Raw genomic sequence first — 20515 nt, forward strand, 5'->3', positions numbered from 1 at the left:
GAACCAGCTGCTTTCTGGTGGTAAAGAAGGGGCCCTTCACACCACAGAAGGGAGGAGGAACGGGAAGCTCCTTACAAACAAATTCTGTTGATCTTAATTATTTACGAATACTGTACTCATGAATTTGCCTACTGATTAAAATGCACTTATAAGCCTCCAAGTCAGTACTCATGGTGCTTTTGTGGGTGTGCACAGTGGTGACAGTTTGAGTAACCACTGTGCATGTTCCCAGCTGAGGCAGGTGACACTCCACCTTCCCATTTCAGCTCTCGGACTGCAAACAAGTGTCCTTTTCACAGTCTCACTGTCATGTTTTCCACACATCTGTACTTTTTTTGGTGATTTCACTGTTTAAAACGGCCCCCAAACGTAGGGCTGAGGTGCAGTCTGGTGTCCTGTGCACAAGAAGGCTGTGGTGTGCCTGGCAGAGACATTATGTGTGTCAGAGACGCTTCATTCAGGCATGAGTCACAGAGCTGCTGGCTTGTCAGTTCAGTGTGAATGATCAATAATTATGTTAAGTCAGGCATCTTTAAGCAGAAACACATATAAAACTGGGTTATGTATTGATCAAATGACAAAAACATTGAGACCAGAGGCTCCTAGGAACCTAAGTCTGCATTTCTCCCAGGACCAATGGTTGCATCTTTGCTAATTTAGTGTTTGCAGTGACTTCATAGAACATAACTACTGCTAATCACAAGAATATACTGATCTGATTTTATGCCTCATTGGCAAATGGCAGCTTCCTTGGCGCAAGTGTTGGGATGGGTGCCAACAGCAAGGTGCTTTTCTAGAGCTGCTTATTTCTTAGCAATACACTCTTCCAGTTTTTCTCCTTTTTCACTTTTTTGATTGCCTTGCTGGTTTTAGACAGATTTTCACATCTGCTCATTCCCAGGAGGGCCCCACCTCATCCAATGTTTTGTTTCCAGCAAGTGGCCAATATGATGATCAGGATGAAGAGAGAGTTTACAGGAAGCCAGAATTCAATATTTCCCGTTTTTGATAATCTCTTGTTGCTTGATCGGAATGTGGATTTATTAACACCTCTTGCCACTCAGCTGACATATGAAGGACTCATTGATGAAATTTATGGCATTCAGAACAGTAAGTACGTGACATCTGTTTTCACTAATAGGTAATATGAGAAGAATATCCTTTGTGGAGACTACTGTTTGTATATTGCACACTTAAGCATAATTTGAAGTCAGAGATCTAATTTTAATGATTCAAAGTGTACATTAATATAGACCTTTTTGTTAGCAATTTAGCAACACATAAAACTTTTCTAACCCTTGGCCCAAGAAAGCCCAAAGCCTAAGAACGTGCATTGAGGAATCATTCCAAAAAAGGGGATCAGTGAGGTTTGCATAAAAATTTCAATTTCCATTTTCTTACCAGAATTTTCCAAACAATTTCAGTGGATGAGTACATTATAAAATATTATGGAACCACCTGGGCATGATGGCTCACACTTGTAATCCCAGCACTTTGGGAAGCCAAGGTAGGTAGATCACTTGAGGTCAGGAGTTCGAGACCAGCCTGGCAAACATGATGAGACCCCTGTCTCTACTAAAAATACAAAAATTAGCCGGGTGTGGTGGCGCGTTCTTGTAGCCCCAGCTACTTGGGAGGCTGAGGTGAGAGAATTGCTCGAACCCAGGAGGAGGAGGTTGCCATGAGCTGAGATAGTGCCGCTGTACTCCAGCCTGCTGACGGAGTGAGACTCCATCTCAAAAAAAAAGAAAATACTATGGAACCATCAAAATAATAAATGTGGAACATGAAAAACTGCATAGCCATGTCTATTTCAGTTAGAAATTGTTATATATGTGTCTGCGTATATATGTGTGTTCCAAACTATATTTATATCTACAAAAAATAACTAAGAATACCATAAAAACCAGAAATAACTGGAGGCAGAATACTCAGACCATGCCTCCAAAGGCTGTTAGAAAGCTGCTTCCTTTACATAGAAATCCGAGAACCCTTGAAACAATGAAAATACTGACCTCTGACTTTCAGACACTAGGATTCAGTGACATCTGAGCAAGTTGCAGTTGTCGGTGACACAAGAGTTGGCCGGAAGTTTAGTGCCCAGGCCTGTCATTGTCCCCTGTGAGCAGAGGCCGGGGGTCTCCCACAGAGGGCACTGGCATTTGCAATGCACACATCCTTGCGGCCAGCAGTAGTTGAGGAAGGCGGTGGAAGCAGTGGCGTTTGTGCTGGGTTTGGAAAGACACGGAGAGTTTAGATGAAGATCCTGGGGCAGGGGCAGGCAGTATCATACACAAGTCATGAGGAGCCAAACAGCGTGGTTGAGTGGAGCGCATGGCTGGAGAAATATTTTAGAAAATCGGCTGATACAGGGCCGGGCACGGTGGCTCACGCCTCTAATCCCAGCACTTTGGGAGGCTGAGGCGGGTGGATCACAAGGTCAGGAGATCAAGACCCTCCTGGCTAACACGGTGAAACCCCATCTGTACTAAAAATACAAAAACTTAGCCGGAGATGGTGGCAGGTGCCTGTAATCCCAGCTACTCGGGAGTCTGAGGCAGGAGAATGGCGTGAACCTGGGAGGCGGAGGTTGCAGTGAGCCAAGATCGCGCCACTGCACCCCAGCTTGGGCGACAGAGTGAGACTCCGTCTTAAAAAAAAAAAAAAGAAAAAGAAAAACAACTGGTACAGAAGGTTGAGGCCACTCGATGGAAAATGTGGATGGCTGGCTAGAGCTTGGCCTTGGTGAGTGAGTAGGTCAGAGATCACAGGCATGTTTGGTTTGACTGGTTTTGGCCCACATGGTATTTATTTCTGTCAGTTTTTAAATGTGATACATTTTAAGTAATAATCCTGAATTATGCCATGACTTGAAAAATACTGGAAGCACTGGCAAGAGGCCACGGTCCCACTGGTGGCCAGGACCTAGTGCCTCTAGAACTCCCTGCCTCACCACAGACCCCCACACCTGTCTCAGCCTGGCCTTCTTCCCTCATCTGCGTAGTCCCCAGCCTCTATTGCCATCCTGAATGAGGCCACACGGAGCCAAGGGAAGGCCGTAGGAGAGGGATGTGGAAGAAAGATGAGGCCGGGTGCAGTGGCTCATGCTGGTAACCCCAGCACTTTGGGAGGCCAAGGCAGGCAGATCACTTGAGATCGGGAGTTTGAGACCAGCCTGACCAATATGGTGAAACCCCATTGCTACTAAAAATACACACACACACACACACACACACACACACACACACACACAGCTGGATTTGGTGGCGCATGCCTATAGTACCAGCTACTCAGGAGGCTGAGGCATGAGAATCACTTGAACTTAGGAGGCAGAGCTTGCAGTGAGCCAAGATCGCACCACTGCACTCCAGCCTGGGCAACAGAGTGAGACGCTGTCTCAAAAAAATAATAATAAAATAGGTGAAAAATTTTAAAAATATTTAGAAAGAAAGGAAGGGAGGAAAGGTCTGAAATTCAGAGGGAAATGGACCCGTGGTTGCCAGGACTGCGGGAAGGGGATGGGGAGCCACCACTTACTGGCTACGAGGTTTCCCTTTAGGATGAAAAAGTGTGGAACTAGATACTGGCTGTGGTCCTACCATGTTGTATATGTACTAAATGCTACTGGATATTCACTGTAAGACAAAGTAGTAATTTTTATATTATGTGCCGTTTACCACAAGAATGGATGAATGAATGACGTGGGTGAGGGAATGGAGAGAGAGACATGAACAGGCGTTTCCACATGCCTCCTCAAGGTCTTTAGTGGTAAGATTGTAAAGTCTTTTTATTACTGTTATTTGTCCAAAAAATGGCACCTTTAGTACTTTTTAAAACCTTATTTATTGACAGAGGAATTTATTTCAGGAGAGCCCTATGCTGGGTCATGGGTGGAAATCAAAGAAACAGGGTGGTCCCAGAGCTTGTACCACCCAGGAAGGCATGAGAGAAGAGTTCTGAAGTTCAGGATGGGGAGTGGCAGGGGGAGAGGGGGATAGCTGTATAGGAGAGGTGAGAGGTGGGAAGGGATTTTCCAGGAAGAGAAAAAATATGTATAAATTCCCATCCTCCTTGTAGCAAGTTTTTTTGTAATGTAAGTCAAACATTGATTAAGAAAAAAATTGGAAAAATAGAAGAAAACATAGATCCCTTATTATCCTCCAGCCCTCCCCTGTGGCCCCAAACCTTGGGACAACCACTGTTAATATTGTGGTATCATTTCCTAGTCTTTTTTTCCCCTTGTGTAGTTTACTTTAGTTAACAAAAAATGGAATCAGGTTGCACAAATAGTTTCAAACCTGAGTTTTGATTTGGGATGCTAATGAGCATTTTCCCAGTGTATGTATACTGTAATCGTTATGTTAAAGTCCACAGTATAGGCCAGGCATAGTGGCTCATGCCTGTAATTCCAGCACTTTGGTAGGCCAAGGCAGGCCAATCACCTGAGGTCAGGAGTTCGAGACCAGCCTGACCAACATGGTGAAACCCTGTCTCTACTAAAAAAAAAAAAAAAATTAGCCGGGTGTGGTGGCAGGCGGCTCTAATCCCAGCTACTTGGGAGGCTGCGGCAGGAGAATTGCTTGAACCTGGGAGGTAGAGGTTGGCAGTAAGCCGAAATCGCGCCATTGCACTCCAGCCTGGGCAACGAGTGAAACTCCATCTCAGAAAAAAAAAGGAAAATTCATAGTATATTTAAACCCTAGTTTACAGAGTCATTCCTCTAATGCTGGGCATTTTAGGTTTTGTGTGTGTGATTATAAAAACATCTGTATACATAAGTGGGGTTTTTGTTGTTTTTGTTTTTTGTTTGTTTGTTTTTAATAGAGACGGGTTTCACCATGTTGCCCAGGCTGTTCTCGAACTCCTGAACTCAAGCAATTCACCCTCCTCAGACTCCTAAATTCCTGGGATTACAGGCCTGAGCCACCATGCGCAGCCAATGTTGTTGTTTTTGAGACGGGGTTTCACTCTGTCACCCAGACTAGAGAACAGTGGCGTGATCATACCTCACTACTGCCTTGACCTTCTGGGCTCAAGCAGTCCTTCCACCTCGGCCTCCCAAGTAGCTGAGACTATAGGCATGCACCACCACGCCCAGCTAACTTTTCACGATTTTGCAGAGATAGGGTCTCTCTATGTTGCCCCCCCGTTGGTCTTGAACTAGGCTCAAAAGATCCTCCCAGGCCAGGTGTGGTGGCTCATGCCTGTAATCCCAACACTTTAGGAGGCTGAAGCAGGCAGACCACTTGAGGTCAGGAGTTTGAGACCAGCCTGGCCAACATGGCGAAACCCTGTCTCTACTAAAAATACAAAAATCAGGCGGGCATGGTGGTGTGCACCTGTAATCCCAGCTACTTGGGAGGCTGAGGCAGGAGAATCACTTGAACCTAGGAGGTAAAAAGGTTGCAATGAGCCGAGATCGTCCCACTACACTTCAGTCTGGGTGACAAAGTGAGACTCTCTCAATTTAAAAAAAAAGAAGTGGCTGGGCATGGGGGCTCACGCCTGTAATCCCAGCACTTTGGGAGGCTGAGGTGGGCAGATCACCTGAGGTCAGGAGTTCGAGACCAGCCTGGCCAAAATGGCGAAACACGTCTCTACTAAAAATACAAAAATTAGTCAGATGTGGTGGCGGGCACTTGTAATCCTAGCTACTCGGGAGGATGAGGCAGGAGAATCGCTTGAACCTGAGAGGTGGAAGTTGTAGTGAGCTGAGATCACGCCACTGCACTCCAGCCTGGGCAAGAGAGCAAGACTCCCTCTTAAATAAATAAATAAAATAAGAGAGAGAGAGAGATCCTCCCACCTAAGCCTCTCACAGTGCTGGGATTACAGGCGTGAGCCACCATGCCCAGCCTATATAAGATTTTTTTCATATATCAGATTATTTTCTTTCCCTGGATTCCCTGATGCAGGATGTTTGGGGTGAAAGGCACTTGGTACGTGTTGCCAAATTGCTTTACTACAGAGTTACACCAGCTCTATGCCACCAGGAGTTCATGAGCACATGTGGGGTGTTCCTGGGAAATAGAGACTCACTTGGCTTGGCAGGAGCAGAGTAGGGAGAAGGAAATTAAGACTCCCATGCTAAGGAATTTGGAAGCTTATTCTAGATCAGGGTGTACAACTTTTTCTATAAAGACCCAGATAGTAAGTATTTTAGGCTTTCGCTTGTTACACAGCGCAAGTCATACAGAGGAACCTCCTTGTCTCTGTCATTGTAATGGGAAAGAAGCCATAGACAATACAAAAAGAATAGCTGTGGCCGTGTGCCAATAAAACTTTCTTTACAAAAACAGAAAGTGGGCTGGGCGTGGTGGCTCATGCCTATAATCCAGCACTGTGGGAGGCCAAGGCAAGTGGCTCACCTGAAGTCAGGAGTTCGAGACCAGCCTGGCCAACATGGTGAAATCCTGTCTGTACTAAAAATACAAAAAAATTAGCGGGGCGTAGTGGCAGGTGCCTATAATCCCAGCTACTCAGGAGACTGAGGCAGGAGAATCACTTGAACCCAGGAGGCGGAGGTTGCAGTGAGCCGAGATCATGCCATTGCACTCAAGCCTGGGTGACAAGAGTGAAATTCCGTCTCAAAAAAAAAAAGAGTGAGCAGAGTTTGGCCCTCAGATCATAGTTTCTAATTCTTGTTCTAGAATGGCTTTTAAACTATTTTGGATTCCAACCCACAGTAAGAAATATATTTTATATCATGACCCAGTACATACATGTATGTATATGTGTGCATGTGAAACTGAAACAAAAGTTTTATTTAAAAAAAAAACCGAAGTCACCACTAGTTTCTCTAACGTCATGTTAGAGAAACATGTACTTTCTGCTCTTTGCTGTTTTTAGTACTGCTGTTTTGTTTTGTTTTGTCTTGGTTTTGTTTTTAAGATGCTACTTGCAACCCACCAGCTTGATTTCATGATCCACTAATGGAACATGATGTAGTTTGAAAAAACACTAAAAGTCAATGGGGAGATCCTTGAAAGTTTTCTGAGTAGAAAAGTGACCTAATCGCTGAATAAATTTAGGAGGTAGACAGTGCTGCATGTGGTTTATATAGGTGCCCCAAAGTTAATTAGAACTGTGGTATCAATATTAGAGTCACTACTTCCTGTACGTTGATCATGGAAAATCAAAAGCTCAGAGCTATGTGTCATTTGCCATCTTCCATTTTCTCCTGAGGGAAATTGTTTTGTGCTTGGCCGCTTGATTGGTTCTTCCAGTCATTGCACACAGGTGCTTATTCCCTTCCATTGCTGCTCAGGTTATGTGAAATTACCTCCAGAGAAATTTGCACCTAAGAAACAGGGCGATGGTGGTAAGGACCTCCCCACGGAAGCAAAGAAGCTGCAGCTGAATTCTGCAGAGGAGCTCTATGCTGAGATCCGAGACAAGAACTTCAATGCAGTGGGCTCTGTGCTCAGCAAGAAAGCAAAGATCATCTCGGCGGCATTCGAGGTGAGGCAAGTTTTGGGTGTCATTCTGCAACTCTAGGTCTCAGGTAGATGCCCATCCCTGAGGGGAATGAGAGCTCCAAAAATATGTAGCCATTAAACCAGGCTTCAATGCAACTTTTCTCATCTTCAGTAACTGCAAATTCAGTATTGGAAGATCCAAAGTTTTCTTTCATTTTAAACTTTCTCAGACCCGCGTTGTGTAAAGTTCTTTTTGTGTGGGAGGTAGGTGGAGGCACAAGTGTGTGCAGTTTACAGACTTCCATCATAAACATTTGCTTTATTGTCCTTTAAATTATTTCCTACCTCACTTAAGAGGAAGCCATCCATACTATAAATAAAAGATCCTCTATGATAGAACCTGTGCTTCATGCTGAAAACTCCAGTTTAGCCAGTGTGAATGTGGCAGGGAAACTCAGCACGTGTGGCAGGTGATAATGAGACTGAAATCCCCAGCAACCCAGAGCTTTGAAATTGGTGGCTTTATTATCACCTTCCTACCTCCTCTTGCCCGTTCACTAGTTTATTCTTGCTCAGGCTCCTTTTTGAAACTTGGGAGTTCAACAAGATCATAAAGTTTGAATATTTCGACTTTGGAAACATAAATTGGAAGTTTTTGAGAATGAATTTTTCGCTGAGTATGTAGTTCCAGATTTTTTTTTTTTTTTTTTTTTTTTTTTGAGACACAGTCTCACTTTGTCTTCCAGGATGGATGTAGTGGTACAATCACAGCTTACTGGAGCTGCTACCTCCCAGACTCAAGCAATCCTCCCACCTCAGCCTCCCGAGTAGCTGGGACCACAGTCACATGCCATCATGCCCAAACAAGTTTTTTGTTGTTTTTTTGTTTTGTTTTGTTTTCTGTAGAGACGGGGACTTCCTGTGTTACCCAGGCTGGCTTGGAACTCAGCCATGTAATTCCAGATTTTATCTTTCTCAGGAATTATATTCAGTAATTGATTTTCATATTTCTGAAGTTACTTTTGGTTTATTAAATTTTGCCAAAAAATACCATCATCACCAAGCTAGGTTTGCTTTGTTCATAGACTATACTCAAGACTAAGGTTCAGGCCAGGCACAGTGGCTCTCGCCTGTCATCCCAGCACTATCAGAGGCTGAGGCAGGAGGATCCCTTGAGCCCAGAAGTTCTAGACCAGCCTGGGCAACACAGCAAGACACTGTCTCTACAAAACTTTTTTTTTTTAACTAGCTGGGCAGTGGCGTGTGCCTGTAATCCCAGCTCCTCGGGAGGCTGAGGTGAGCCTAGGAGACAGAGGCTGCCGTGAGCTGTGATGACACTAGTGCACTCCATCCTGGGCGACAGAGAGACCCTGTCTCGACATCAAATAAAAGACTGAGGGTCAACAGAAAAAATAGATTTTTTTCTATTACATAGGACACCTTTCCTCTTTATGATACCCTCTGAGCATAATTTTTTGTCTTAGTTTTTTACTCGGAAATTTGTATGATTTATATAATACTATCTTTCACCAATACTCAGATGTCCACAAAATACTGACACAATGTGTGAGCTGGTACATTGGAAGACAGACTCTGAGGCATTTGCTTTTCTAAAGAAGTGCTAATTCAGGAGACAGGCACCATGAACTCTGTATTTCAGTGATATATATACTTTTTCTTTTCTGTTTTTCTATATACTGTTGGAGCTGTGTTTGCCCTGATTTATTTGTATTCCATTCTTCCTTTCTCATTAATATAAATGAAACATCCTCTGAACAATACAAAAAACAGAGCGCTTAAAATATCGGCCGGGTGGCCGGGCGTGGTGGCTCAAGCCTGTAATCCCAGCACTTTGGGAGGTCGAGATGGGCGGATCACGAGGTCAGGAAATCGAGACCGTCGTGGCTAACATGGTGAAACCCTGTCTCTACTAAAAAATACAAAAAACTAGCCGGGCGAGGTGGCGGGTGCCTGTAGTCCCAGCTACTCAAGAGGATGAGGCAGGAGAATGGCGTAAACCTGGGAGGCGGAGCTTGCAGTGAGCTGAGATTCGGCCACCGCACTCCAGAGCGAGACTCCGTCTCAAAAAAAAAAAAAAAATATTGGCCGGGCACGGTGGCTCACACCTGTAATCCTAACATTTTGGGAGGCCAAGGTAAGTGGATCACCTGAGGTCAGGAGTTCGAGACCAGCCTGACCAATGTGGTGAAACCCCATCTCTACTAAAAATACAAAAATTAGTTGGGCGTGGTGGCGGTCACCTGTTATCCCAGCTACTCAGGAGGCTGAGGCATGAGAATCGAATCCGGGAGGTGGAGGTCGCAGTGAGCCGAGATCACGCCACTGCACTCCAGCCTGGGCAACACAGCGAGAGTCCCTCTCAAAAAAATAAAATAAATAAACTGTCTTCCCTGCTTGAGGCACTGCTCTCTTGTTTATTTCAGGAAAGACACAATGCTAAGACCGTGGGGGAGATCAAGCAGTTCGTTTCCCAGTTGCCCCACATGCAGGCAGCAAGGGGCTCGCTTGCAAACCATACCTCAATTGCAGAATTGATCAAAGATGTCACTAGTGAGTATCCTTTGTAATGATTGTTTCAATCTGGGGCTACTTGCACATACAACCTAGGTTTGACACCTAGGTCATCAACACCACAATGCCTCCTGGGAGAGTCAGCTCTGTCTTAGTACCACGTGTTCTTCTCAGCGTTAATGAAGTGTACATATGTTAATAGTTAAGAATGTTCCAGGCGGGGCTTGGTGGCTCATGCCTGTAATCCCAGCACTTCGGGAGTCCAAGACAGGCAGATGACCTGAGGTTGGGAGTTTGAGACCAGCCTGACCAACATAGTGAAACACTATCTCTATTAAAAATATAAAAATTAGCCGGGCGTGGTGGCGGGCACTTGTAATCCCAGCTACTCGGGAGGCTGAGGCAGAATTGCTTGAACCAGGCGACAGAGCAGGACTCTTGTCTCGAAAGAGTAAAAGAGAGAGGGAGGGAGGAAGGGTCCACTTGTTAACTCAGATTTTTTCATTATAATTTATATGAAAAATATTTAGAATGTAGATAAGAGAAAAAAATTATCCATAAGTTTGCCATCATAATTTGAGATGGTTAATTTTTTTAGTCTAGCTTTTTTCTTTCTTTTTTTTTGGGGGGCGGGGGGACAGAGTTTTGCTCTTGTTGCCCAGGCTGGAGTGCAATGGCACAATCTCAGCTCACTACAACCTCTGCCTCCCAGGTTCAAGCGATTCTTCTGCCTCAGCCTCCCGTGTAGCTGGTTTTACAGGGATGCACCACCATGCCCGGCTTATTTTGTATTTTTAGTAGAGATGGAGTTTCACCATGTTGGTCAGGCTGGTCTCGAACTCTCAACCCCAGGTAATGCACCTGCCTCGGCTCCCAAAGTGCTGGGATTACAGGCGTGAGCCATCGCGGCCAGCCGCTTTTTTCCTTTTTTGAAGGATTACTTAATTGGCTCGTGTTCTTCCCTTGAATACTCTGTGCAGAATTGGTACAAAGAGTATATGTTAAGTATTTTGAAAGAGCTCAGAAGACACCTATTAAAGCAGACATGAGTTTGTTCATTACAACACAGGGCTATAAGAGCTGAATAGGAGATTGTTTTATGAAGTATACTTCGAATATTAACCAAATCACAGTATTGGAAAATCAGTCCTTTGTTTTCCTGTTCATAGAAGTGGAAACTAGTTGAAATTGGGTTGAACCTAATGATGAAAATGAAATGTTCTTGAGAAATTAGCTTTCATTCATACTGACGCTTATTCTGGGGTATGTACTAAAATCCTAAGGATACAGAGGAGCACTGTTGTTGACTGTATCTCAGTGTAACTTAGGAGTGCGGAGGCCTAGAGTTCTCCACGTTTCCTAGAAGATTTTCTTCAGGTGATGACTTAAACTTATTGCTTGCTTGCTTTTTTGCTTGATGTCTGGTTTCTTTTCTTTTGAGACAGAGTCTCACTCTGTTGCCCAGGCTAGAATGCAGTAGCGCGATCTTGGCTCACTGTAAACTCCACTCCCCGCTTAAGTGATTCTTGTGCCTCAGCCTCCCAAGTAGCTGGGACTACAGGTGTGCACCACCACACCCAGCTAATTTTTGTTTTTTTGGCAGAGATGGGGTTTGGCCATGTTGGTCAGGCTGGTCTTGAACTTCTGGCCTGAAGTGATCCACCCACTTCGGCCTCCCACAGTGCTGAGATTACAGGTGTGAGCCACCATGCCCAGCTACATGTCTAGTTTCTGAATCGTGCTCTATGTATAAAAGCATGCCACTCAAGTAGATTAATACATTTAATTTCTAAGTTGCAAATTTGCTAATTTCATTTTAGCTTCTGAAGACTTCTTTGATAAATTAACCGTGGAACAGGAGTTTATGTCTGGAATAGACACTGATAAGGTATGTGGACAAAAAACCTCTTTAGCAAGTAATTGAAAACTTATTAAACCTCAGATTTTAGCCAGAAAACCAACTGCTTCGATTCCCATGCCTTGCCTAAGTTGTTTTTTTTTTTTTTTTTTTTTTTTTTTTTTTTTTTTTTTTTTGAGATGGAGTCTCACTCTGTCGCCCAGCTCGCTCTGTCACCCAGGCTAGAGTGCAGTGGCACGATCTCCACTCACTGCAAGCTCCGCCTCCCGGGTTCACACCATTTTTCTGCCTCAGCCTCCCGAGTAGCTGGGACTACAGGCACCTGCCACCATGCCTAGCTAATTTTTTGTATTTTTAGTAGAGACAGGGTTTCACCATGTTAGCCAGGATGGTCTCCATCTCCTGACCTTGTAATCTGCCCACCTCAGCCTCCCAAAGTGCTGGGATTACAGGAGTGAGCCACTGCACCCAGCCACTTAAATATTTTTAAGAGCAAATGCAAAATGTGCAAGTGTAGATTTTATCAAGTAACAGATATTTAACATTATTCTGTGCAAGACACTTTCTGCCATACATGGCAAGATGAGACCCAGCCCCTAAAATCAAATCTCTTTAAGACCGTATTAGATAAATTAAGATATTTGCTCTTTTGAAAGAGTTTCTTATATAACTCCTTTAAGTAGCTCTTAATATTAACAAATTTTATTCACTTTATGAAAATTCCTAACATAAAACAATTACTGATACTTTTTGTTAGGTTAGTTGTTGATACTATTGAAATGGAGTAGGCATCCGGTAGCCTCTCAGAAGCGTGTCCTTAGAGACAGATGTGTCCAGACAGGCATAGGGAGTGACCAATTGTATTCTCAGCAGCCTTGGGCTCCAGTGACTTGGCCTGATCACTGAGTGTGTGTGTGTGTGTGTGTGTGTGTGTGTGTGTGTGTGTCTCTGTGTGTCTGTGTGGTGGCCAGGGTGTGTATGTGGCTGGGGCTAGCAGAGCTATTTCAGGAAAGGGTTGGACTGTGGAAAAACAGCTCATTTTCCCACATATCTCCTTTATTGGACTTTGAAAAATAATAAACATCAAGTTAAGTTCCCAAACCATGCATTGTGTGTGTGTATGTGTGTATATGTACATGTATGTGTATATGTATATGTAAATGTATATGTACACTACTTTATTTCTAGGTCAACAATTACATTGAGGATTGTATCGCCCAAAAGCACTCGTTGATCAAGGTGTTAAGATTAGTTTGCCTCCAATCCGTGTGTAATAGTGGGCTCAAACAAAAAGTTTTGGATTATTACAAAAGAGAGATTCTCCAGGTAAGTATATTTTCAAATTATTAATTTGCCAAGGAGGACAGCATCTTTTTAAAAAATACTTCATGGGGCGGGCACAGTGGCTTATGCCTGTAATCCCAGCACTTTGGGAGGCCGAAGCAGGTGGATCACTTGAGGTTAGGACTTTGAGACCAGCCTGCCCAACATGGTGAAACCCCATCTCTACCAAAAATTTAAAAATTAGCCAGGCATGGTAGCATGCACCTGTAGTCCCAGCTATTTGGGAGGCTGAGGCAGGAGAATTGCTTGAACACAGGAGGCGGAGGTTACAGTGTGTCAAGATCACGCCCCTGCTCTCCAGCCTGGGCAACAGAGTAAGACTGTCTCAAAAAATAATAATAAAAAGTTAAAATTTTTTTTAAAATAAAAAATACAGGCCAGGCGCGGTGGCTCAAGCCTGTAATCCCAGCACTTTGGGAGGCCGAGACGGGCGGATCACGAGGTCAGGAGTTCGAGACCATCCTGGCTAACACGGTGAAACCCCGTCTCTACTAAAAAATACAAAAAAAAACTAGCCGGGCGAGGTGGCGGGCGCCTGTAGTCCCGGCTACTCGGGAGGCTGAGGCAGGAGAGTGGCGTAAAAACCCGGGAGGCAGAGCTTGCAGTGAGCTGAGATCCGGCCACTGCACTCCAGCCTGGGCGACACAGCTGAGACTCCGTCTCAAAAAAAAAAAAAAAAAAAAAAAAATACAATGCTGCCATTTTGGTGTCTTGTCACCACTGTTTTGTAAATTTTTTAACACCTAGAGGAATTAGTCTTGGTAGCCATCACTGTTTATTGTATTTGTGTGATGATAATAGCTAACAGGCTAGGCACAGTGGCTCAGCCCTATTATCCCAATATTTTGTGGGGCTGAGGCAGGATGATCGCTGGAGGCCAATACTAGCCTAGGCAACATAGCAAGAGTTTCCCAGGCTGGAGTGCAGTGGCACAATCTTGGCTCACTGTAACCTCCTAGGTTCAAGCGATTCTCCTGCCTCAGCCTCCTGAGTAGCTGGGATTACAGGTACCCGCTACCAGGCCCAGCTAATTTTTATATTTTTAGTAGAGACAGGGTTTCGCCATGTTGGCCAGGTTGGTCTCAAATTCCTGACCCCAAGTGATCCACCCACCTTGGCCTCCCAAACTACTGGGATTATAGGTGTGAGCCACTATGCCCAGACCTTGGCTATTTTTTAAAAATAGAAATAATATCCTACATTGCATATTATTGTTTTTTAATATATTCTGGAGACCTTTCTTATCAGGATGTGTAGATATGCCTTATTCTTTTTTGGAGCTAATTATATACCATATAAAAATATACTATCATTTATTTGATGCTCACTTAGATTGGGTCCATACATTCTGACTTTAAAGTAAAAAAGTTTAAATTTCTCTTTGAAACAGTGAGCTGAATTAATAGTAACAGGCAAGCAGTTTTAGGACACGTTTCATCCTTCCACCCTGTCCTCTGTGCCCACCCACTAACATTGCTGGACTTTGGTAACATGTCCTACGGTACAAACCAAATTGATTTGTTGGAAGTGCCCTTCTTTGAAAATTGCAGAAATCCTTTTCCTGATCTTATATCAAGGCCAAATGACTTCCCTTGCAGACATATGGCTATGAGCACATATTGACCTTACACAACCTGGAGAAGGCCGGCCTACTGAAACCGCAGACGGGGGGCAGAAACAATTACCCAACTATACGGAAAACATTACGCCTCTGGATGGATGATGTTAACGAGCAAGTAAGCCACACTTCTCCACCTCGTCTCAGCTTAGGGACTGGTTAGATCGTCCACATGACAACACATGCTTCTGAACCTACACATCTGCCTTGCTTTCTAAAAACAATTTTCTAATGTTTTTGAAAAAGTAATGCATCATGTATTGTATCCATCAGAACCCTAGAAGGAAACAGAGAATGCTCTTAAATTGGGGAGTTTCTGGAGAGTTTAATAAAGATGTGGGCCAGGCACGGTGGCTCACACCTATAATTCCAGCACTTTGGGAGGCCAAAGCGGGCAGATCACTTGAGCTCAGGAGTTTGAGAACAGCCTGACCAACATGGGAAACCCCATCTCTACTAAAAATACAAAAATTAGCCCGGCATTGTGGTGCACACCTGTAATCGCAGCTACTTGGGGGGCTGAGGCAGGAGAATCGCTTGAACCCAGGAGGCGGAGATTGTAGTGAGCTCAGATCGCGCCATTGCACTCCAGCCTGGGCGACAGAGCGAGACTCTCTCTCCAAAAACAAAAAGATATGGGGCAGGCTCAGTGGCTCATGCCTGTAATCCCAGTGTATTGGGAGGCTGAAGTGTCAGATCGCTCGAGTCCAGGAGTTCGAGACCAGCCTGGGCAACGTGGCAAAACCCTATCTCTGCAAAAAAAAAAAAAAAATGGCCAATGGTGGTATGAGCCTTTAGTCCGAGAGGCCGTGATTAGAGGATCACTGAGCCCAGGAGGCAGTTGCAGTGAACCATGTTTGCGCCACTGCACTCCAGCCTTAGCTAGGGAGTAAGACTCTGTCTTAAATAAATAAAGATGTGGGAAGAGCGGAGACCAGTAAGAGGCAGTGTGGTAGGGAGCCCTTGCCAGATGCGGCCTGAAGAGCAAGGAGAGGGGGCCATTCTAGAAACTTATCTTAGAACCTGGAGAGAAGAGCTGTGGTGGGGCCATCTGTTGAGGTAAGGGGTGAGGGGCCTCTGGCTGAGGGTACGGTCAACCTCCAGCAGAGTAAGCCAGCCAGTGACAACCTCGTCCTCACACTGCTGCCCACTCTCCAGTTCACTCTGGTGCTTTGCACTGGTCAGACCCAAAGAGAAGGCATTGGAGTGTGTTGGTGTGGGACCTACAGGTCCATCTCTGGGCATAGAGCATTGCGGAGAAGGGTGGAGAGTGTCTAGAGGAACCAGTGGAGACGTCCAGCTCTCATAAACAAGCCAGCCATGGATGGGCGCGGTGGCTCACACCTGTAATCCCAGCACTTTGGGAGGCCAAGGCAGGAGGATCACTTGAGGTCAGGAGTTCAAGACCAGCCTGGCCAACATGATGAAACCGTGTCTCTACCAAAAAATACAAAAGTGATCAGGGCATGGTGGAGCATGCACCTATAGTCCCAGCTACTGTACTCAGGAGGCTGAGGTGGCAGGATCCCTTAAGCCTGAGAGGTTGAGGCTACAATGAGCTGAGATTGCACTGCTGCACTCCAGCATGGGCAACAGAATGAGACTCTATCTCAAAAAAAAAAAAAGAAAAAGAAAAAAAGCTATGCAAAAGCAGGGCCATCAGGGCCAAGTGAGTTTCCTTCCACCGTTTCCCCTCAGAGGCAGTCACGGTGGCCAGTTTTTTATCTATCCTTCCAGAAAGATTCTGTGCATATACATTTTTACATAAAGAGTGCATATTCTCTACTGTTGGTCTCCAAAGTGGGGTGTACTTTGCTATACATTTTTTTTTCTAATGTTTCTAAATTTCAGTCTTTTTTGTTTTTTCATAAGGGACTTTATTAGGCTGTCTCTTGCAACAAAAGCTCGTAACTAGACAGTCTCCTCTGTCAGGAGCAAAATTGGATGGTTTTTTCCCAGTGGGAAAATAGAGGCCCTTAATGTCTAGAGTCTGTCATGTACGTATTAGTTCAGCTGCCTTCACTGTTCTGACCTTTCTGACTCCTGACCCACCTACCACTTAACAAAGGATCTTGAAGGGTCTTTTGTGATCTTCCCCTTCTTTTTAATTTTTCTAAATTGCTACGTAGTGGTTTTGAGGCTATACCTTATTTAATGATTTAACAGATTGCTACTGATAGAAATTCAGGTTGTTTCCAGTCTTTGCTATTACATGCAGTGTTGCAGTTAATATGTTTATACTTTGGTCTATTATCTTTTGTTCTGCAAGCATCTCTGTAGGATTAATGCCTAAAAGTAGGATTGCTAAGTTCAAAGGTTACTGCACATCATTGCTCAGCTGGGGAGTGCCAAGTTCCCCCCACTACATTTCATGCTGGCCGGACGCAGTGGCTCAGGCCTGTAATCCCAACACTTTGGGAGGCCGAGGCAGGTGGATCACCTGAGGTCGGGAGTTCAAGACCAGCCTGGCCAACATGGTGAAACCCTATCTCTACTAAAAATACAAAAATGAGCCAGGAGTGGTGGTGCACACCTGTAATCCCAACTCCTTGGGAGCCTGAGGCAGGAGAATTGCTTGAACTTGGGAGGCGGAGGTTGCAGTGAGCCGAGATTACACCACTGCACTCCAGCCTGGGCAACAGAGCCAGACTCTGTCTCAAAAAAAAAAAAAAGAAGTTTCATGCCAAACCAAGTAATTTTTCATCTTCTGTACCTAGAGCTGCTTTGAGTGGCTTTTCAAGATTTGAGTCAAAAGTGAAGCTCTGGCTGCTAAAATTGAGCTCTGCTGGGGTGGATTAGAACAGGGCATGGCAGGGGTGGGGGTTGTTTATCTATCTTTAAATCCAAATCAAATAATTTTGGATTACCCAAAAGGCCACAGTCAGGTTGCTCTAAGTCTCTGTATCTACAGGATTTTTGTTCTTTAATTATCTCACAGAACCCTACGGACATATCCTACGTGTACAGTGGGTATGCCCCGCTCAGTGTGCGGCTGGCCCAGCTGCTTTCCCGACCTGGCTGGCGGAGCATCGAGGAGGTCCTCCGCATCCTCCCAGGGCCCCACTTTGAGGAGCGACAGCCACTGCCCACAGGACTGCAGAAGAAACGTAAGTCCCAGTCCAGCATCTACAGATAATTATGTCCTGTTAGTGTGGTTTTCAGGTATTGTACAGTTGCTTTGTAAAATACTTAGTAAAGCACTTAGGAGTCAGAATTAAATATACCTCTTTTGTTCGTTGCTAATGTATATAGTAAGCACTAGAGTCGGATTATTCCCTGAGGGGTAGCAGCTTTCAACTTCTATGTTGAGAATCTCAGGAGTTAGAAAAAACATTGAGATCAAAATCAGTATTCCTGGGTTTCAGATGAACTGTCTGGATGAAGACACTTGTTTATTCTTGTGAATGATAAAATGTTTGAAGAGGTGGGAAGAGGAGCACCAGTAATAAATAGTTTTTAATCTGAAATGTTTAAATTTTAGGTCAACCAGGAGAAAACCGAGTGACTCTGATATTTTTCCTCGGGGGCGTAACCTTTGCTGAAATTGCTGCCCTGCGATTTCTCTCCCAGTTGGAAGATGGAGGTACAGAATATGTCATTGCCACCACTAAACTAATGAACGGAACCAGTTGGATAGAGGCTCTGATGGAAAAACCTTTCTAGGGTATTCAGAGGAGACTTAATGAGTGTACTGCAGAATAAACTGCCTCTTTGAAGAAGTTGCTGAAAGGAAGTTAAACCCCATAGAAGAAACATGGAATGCAGAATATATTCTGGGGTCAGCTTCTTAAATTATGCTACCGTTTACTGCTTTCTCCTTCTCTTTTGTATTCCATTTTTTTTTTTTGCTTTGAGACGGAGTCTCGCTGTGTCACCCAGACTAGAGTGCAGTGGCGCGGTCTCACCTCACTGCAACCTCGGCCTCCTGGGTTCAAGAGATTCTCCTGCCTCAGCCTCCTGAGTAGCTGGGACTACAGGCATGCACTACCACACCTGGCTAATTTTTGTATTTTTAGTAGAGATGGTGTTTCACCATGTTGGCCTGGCTGGTCTCAAACTCCTGATCTCAGGTGATCCACCCACCTCAGCCTCCTACAGTGCTGGCATTACAGGCCTGAGCCACCATGCCCAGCCCCTAATCTGCTGAATAAAGAAGAATAGAAGAGAATCAACCTGAGTCAAAGAAGCACTGGTTTTGAGTTTTCTAAGCTCAGGGTCTTCATTAGAGGCCTCTGGAAACACATTAAGGATGGTGGGGGTAGATAATCCATTCTGCCAGACAAAGGAGGCCGGCTGTTAAAATAAGAAAGCTGAGACTGAGGAGGTGAAACTGAAAATAAAAAGAGAAAGTCCATCCCCTAATCCCCAGTGCTGTATTTCTTCAGGGTGCATCAGGCCTAGGACAGTGGTTAAGTGTTGGGAGCTAGAGATCATTTTATCACTGAGTTGAGATTTCTTTTTCCTGCAGAGTATGGGAGATTATATTTAGGGTCATCAGTCGCTGTCGCCACTGATCACTAAGGCAAGTTTGCTTCCTTCTACTTCTTACAAAGCAAGAGGTTTAGAGGAGCTTCCTGCCCAGAAACAAAGTTTATGCTCTATGCGATCTCTGTAGGTTCCATACTTATCAGGGGCTTTTGACATGGAAGAATGTGATAATTGAGGAGCAGCCTTCTGGAATTCAGCCTTTGAAAGAGGTCAAAGACAGTTTCTTAGCCCACATGGTAACTCCAGACACAGCAGTGGTGGATGCCTCCATTGAGGTTTCCATTTTCTCTCCTGTCCATCAAGGGCCCAACATCCAACTGGTCCCACGATGAGGAGGGGCAACTCGTGCTTCTTCAGCATCTGGCCACTTTGTTTCCATGGTAACTGCCACATGTACTTTTCTAGCAGTCTGTGGCCACTCCTTTCTCAGCTGAAAACACTGTTTCAGCCCCCTCTCTGGTGGCCTCAGCCTTCTCCAGGTGTATCTCTTGATCTTGGAGCCCAGCAGTCACAGCTGCTGCTACTCCTGCGGGAGACTGTCAGGCTGTGGTGGAGGGCAGGAGGTGGGAGGAGCAGTTGGAAATCCGTGTGTTCTCTGCCTCTTGCTGCTCCATCTCAGCTTCTGGAGGAGTTAAGGCACCAACGGCACCAAGTCAGATAGGCAGCTTTGCTGCCCTTGCCCAAGCCGCTAGCAGAATTAGTTGGTCCCCTGCTTTTCTGGGTCCCAGCGAGGTGTGGTTTTGGTTGTTGATTAGTAACTACACATTGTTTTTCCCCACCTTTTTCATTAGTGGAGTTTTTTTTTGTTTTTGTTTGTTTGTTTGTGACAGAGTCTCACGCTCATGCCCAGGCTGGAGTGCAGTGGTGTGACGTCGGCTCACTGCATCCTCCACTTCCTGGGTTCAGACGATTCTCATGCCTCAGCCTCCTGAGTAGTTGGGATTACAGATGTGCACCACCACACCTGGCTAATTTTTGTATTTTTAGTAGAGACGGGGTTTCACCATGTTGTCCAGGCTGGTCTTGAACTCCTGACCTCAGGTGATGGGCCAACCTCAGCCTCCCAAAGTGCTGGTATTACAGGCGTGAGCCACTGTGCCCGGCCCATTAGTGGAGTTCTGATGGGCACGGTAAATACTAGTAATGAAAGAGAAATTCTGTATACTTTTAAAAATCTCTTTAATAAAAGAATGCGGCGGCTCAAGCCTGTAATCCCAGCACTTTGGGAGGCCGAAGCGGGTGGATCACGAGGTCAGG

General features: G+C 45.0%; 1 protein-coding gene across 3 annotated transcripts in view; it reads left to right on the plus strand.

Annotated features, from left to right (window-relative positions):
• LOC105495462 (VPS33A core subunit of CORVET and HOPS complexes) overlaps nt 1-19124 on the plus strand; it is a 35403-nt gene extending 16279 nt beyond the window's left edge. For all 3 annotated transcript variants that reach the window (XM_071070912.1, XM_071070914.1, XM_071070913.1), the window contains exons 6-13: nt 936-1110; nt 7268-7461; nt 9863-9989; nt 11771-11838; nt 12997-13134; nt 14751-14888; nt 17709-17877; nt 18252-19124. In XM_071070912.1, coding sequence (XP_070927013.1) covers nt 936-1110; nt 7268-7461; nt 9863-9989; nt 11771-11838; nt 12997-13134; nt 14751-14888; nt 17709-17877; nt 18252-18433 — 1191 coding nt within the window. In that variant the 3' untranslated portion in view covers nt 18434-19124. The remainder of the gene's footprint in view (nt 1-935; nt 1111-7267; nt 7462-9862; nt 9990-11770; nt 11839-12996; nt 13135-14750; nt 14889-17708; nt 17878-18251) is intronic.
• Nucleotides 19125-20515: the final 1391 nt, after the last annotated feature.

This window comes from Macaca nemestrina, chromosome 10 (genome assembly GCF_043159975.1).
Source record: "Macaca nemestrina isolate mMacNem1 chromosome 10, mMacNem.hap1, whole genome shotgun sequence".
In the NCBI taxonomy this organism is placed as follows: domain Eukaryota; kingdom Metazoa; phylum Chordata; class Mammalia; order Primates; family Cercopithecidae; genus Macaca; species Macaca nemestrina.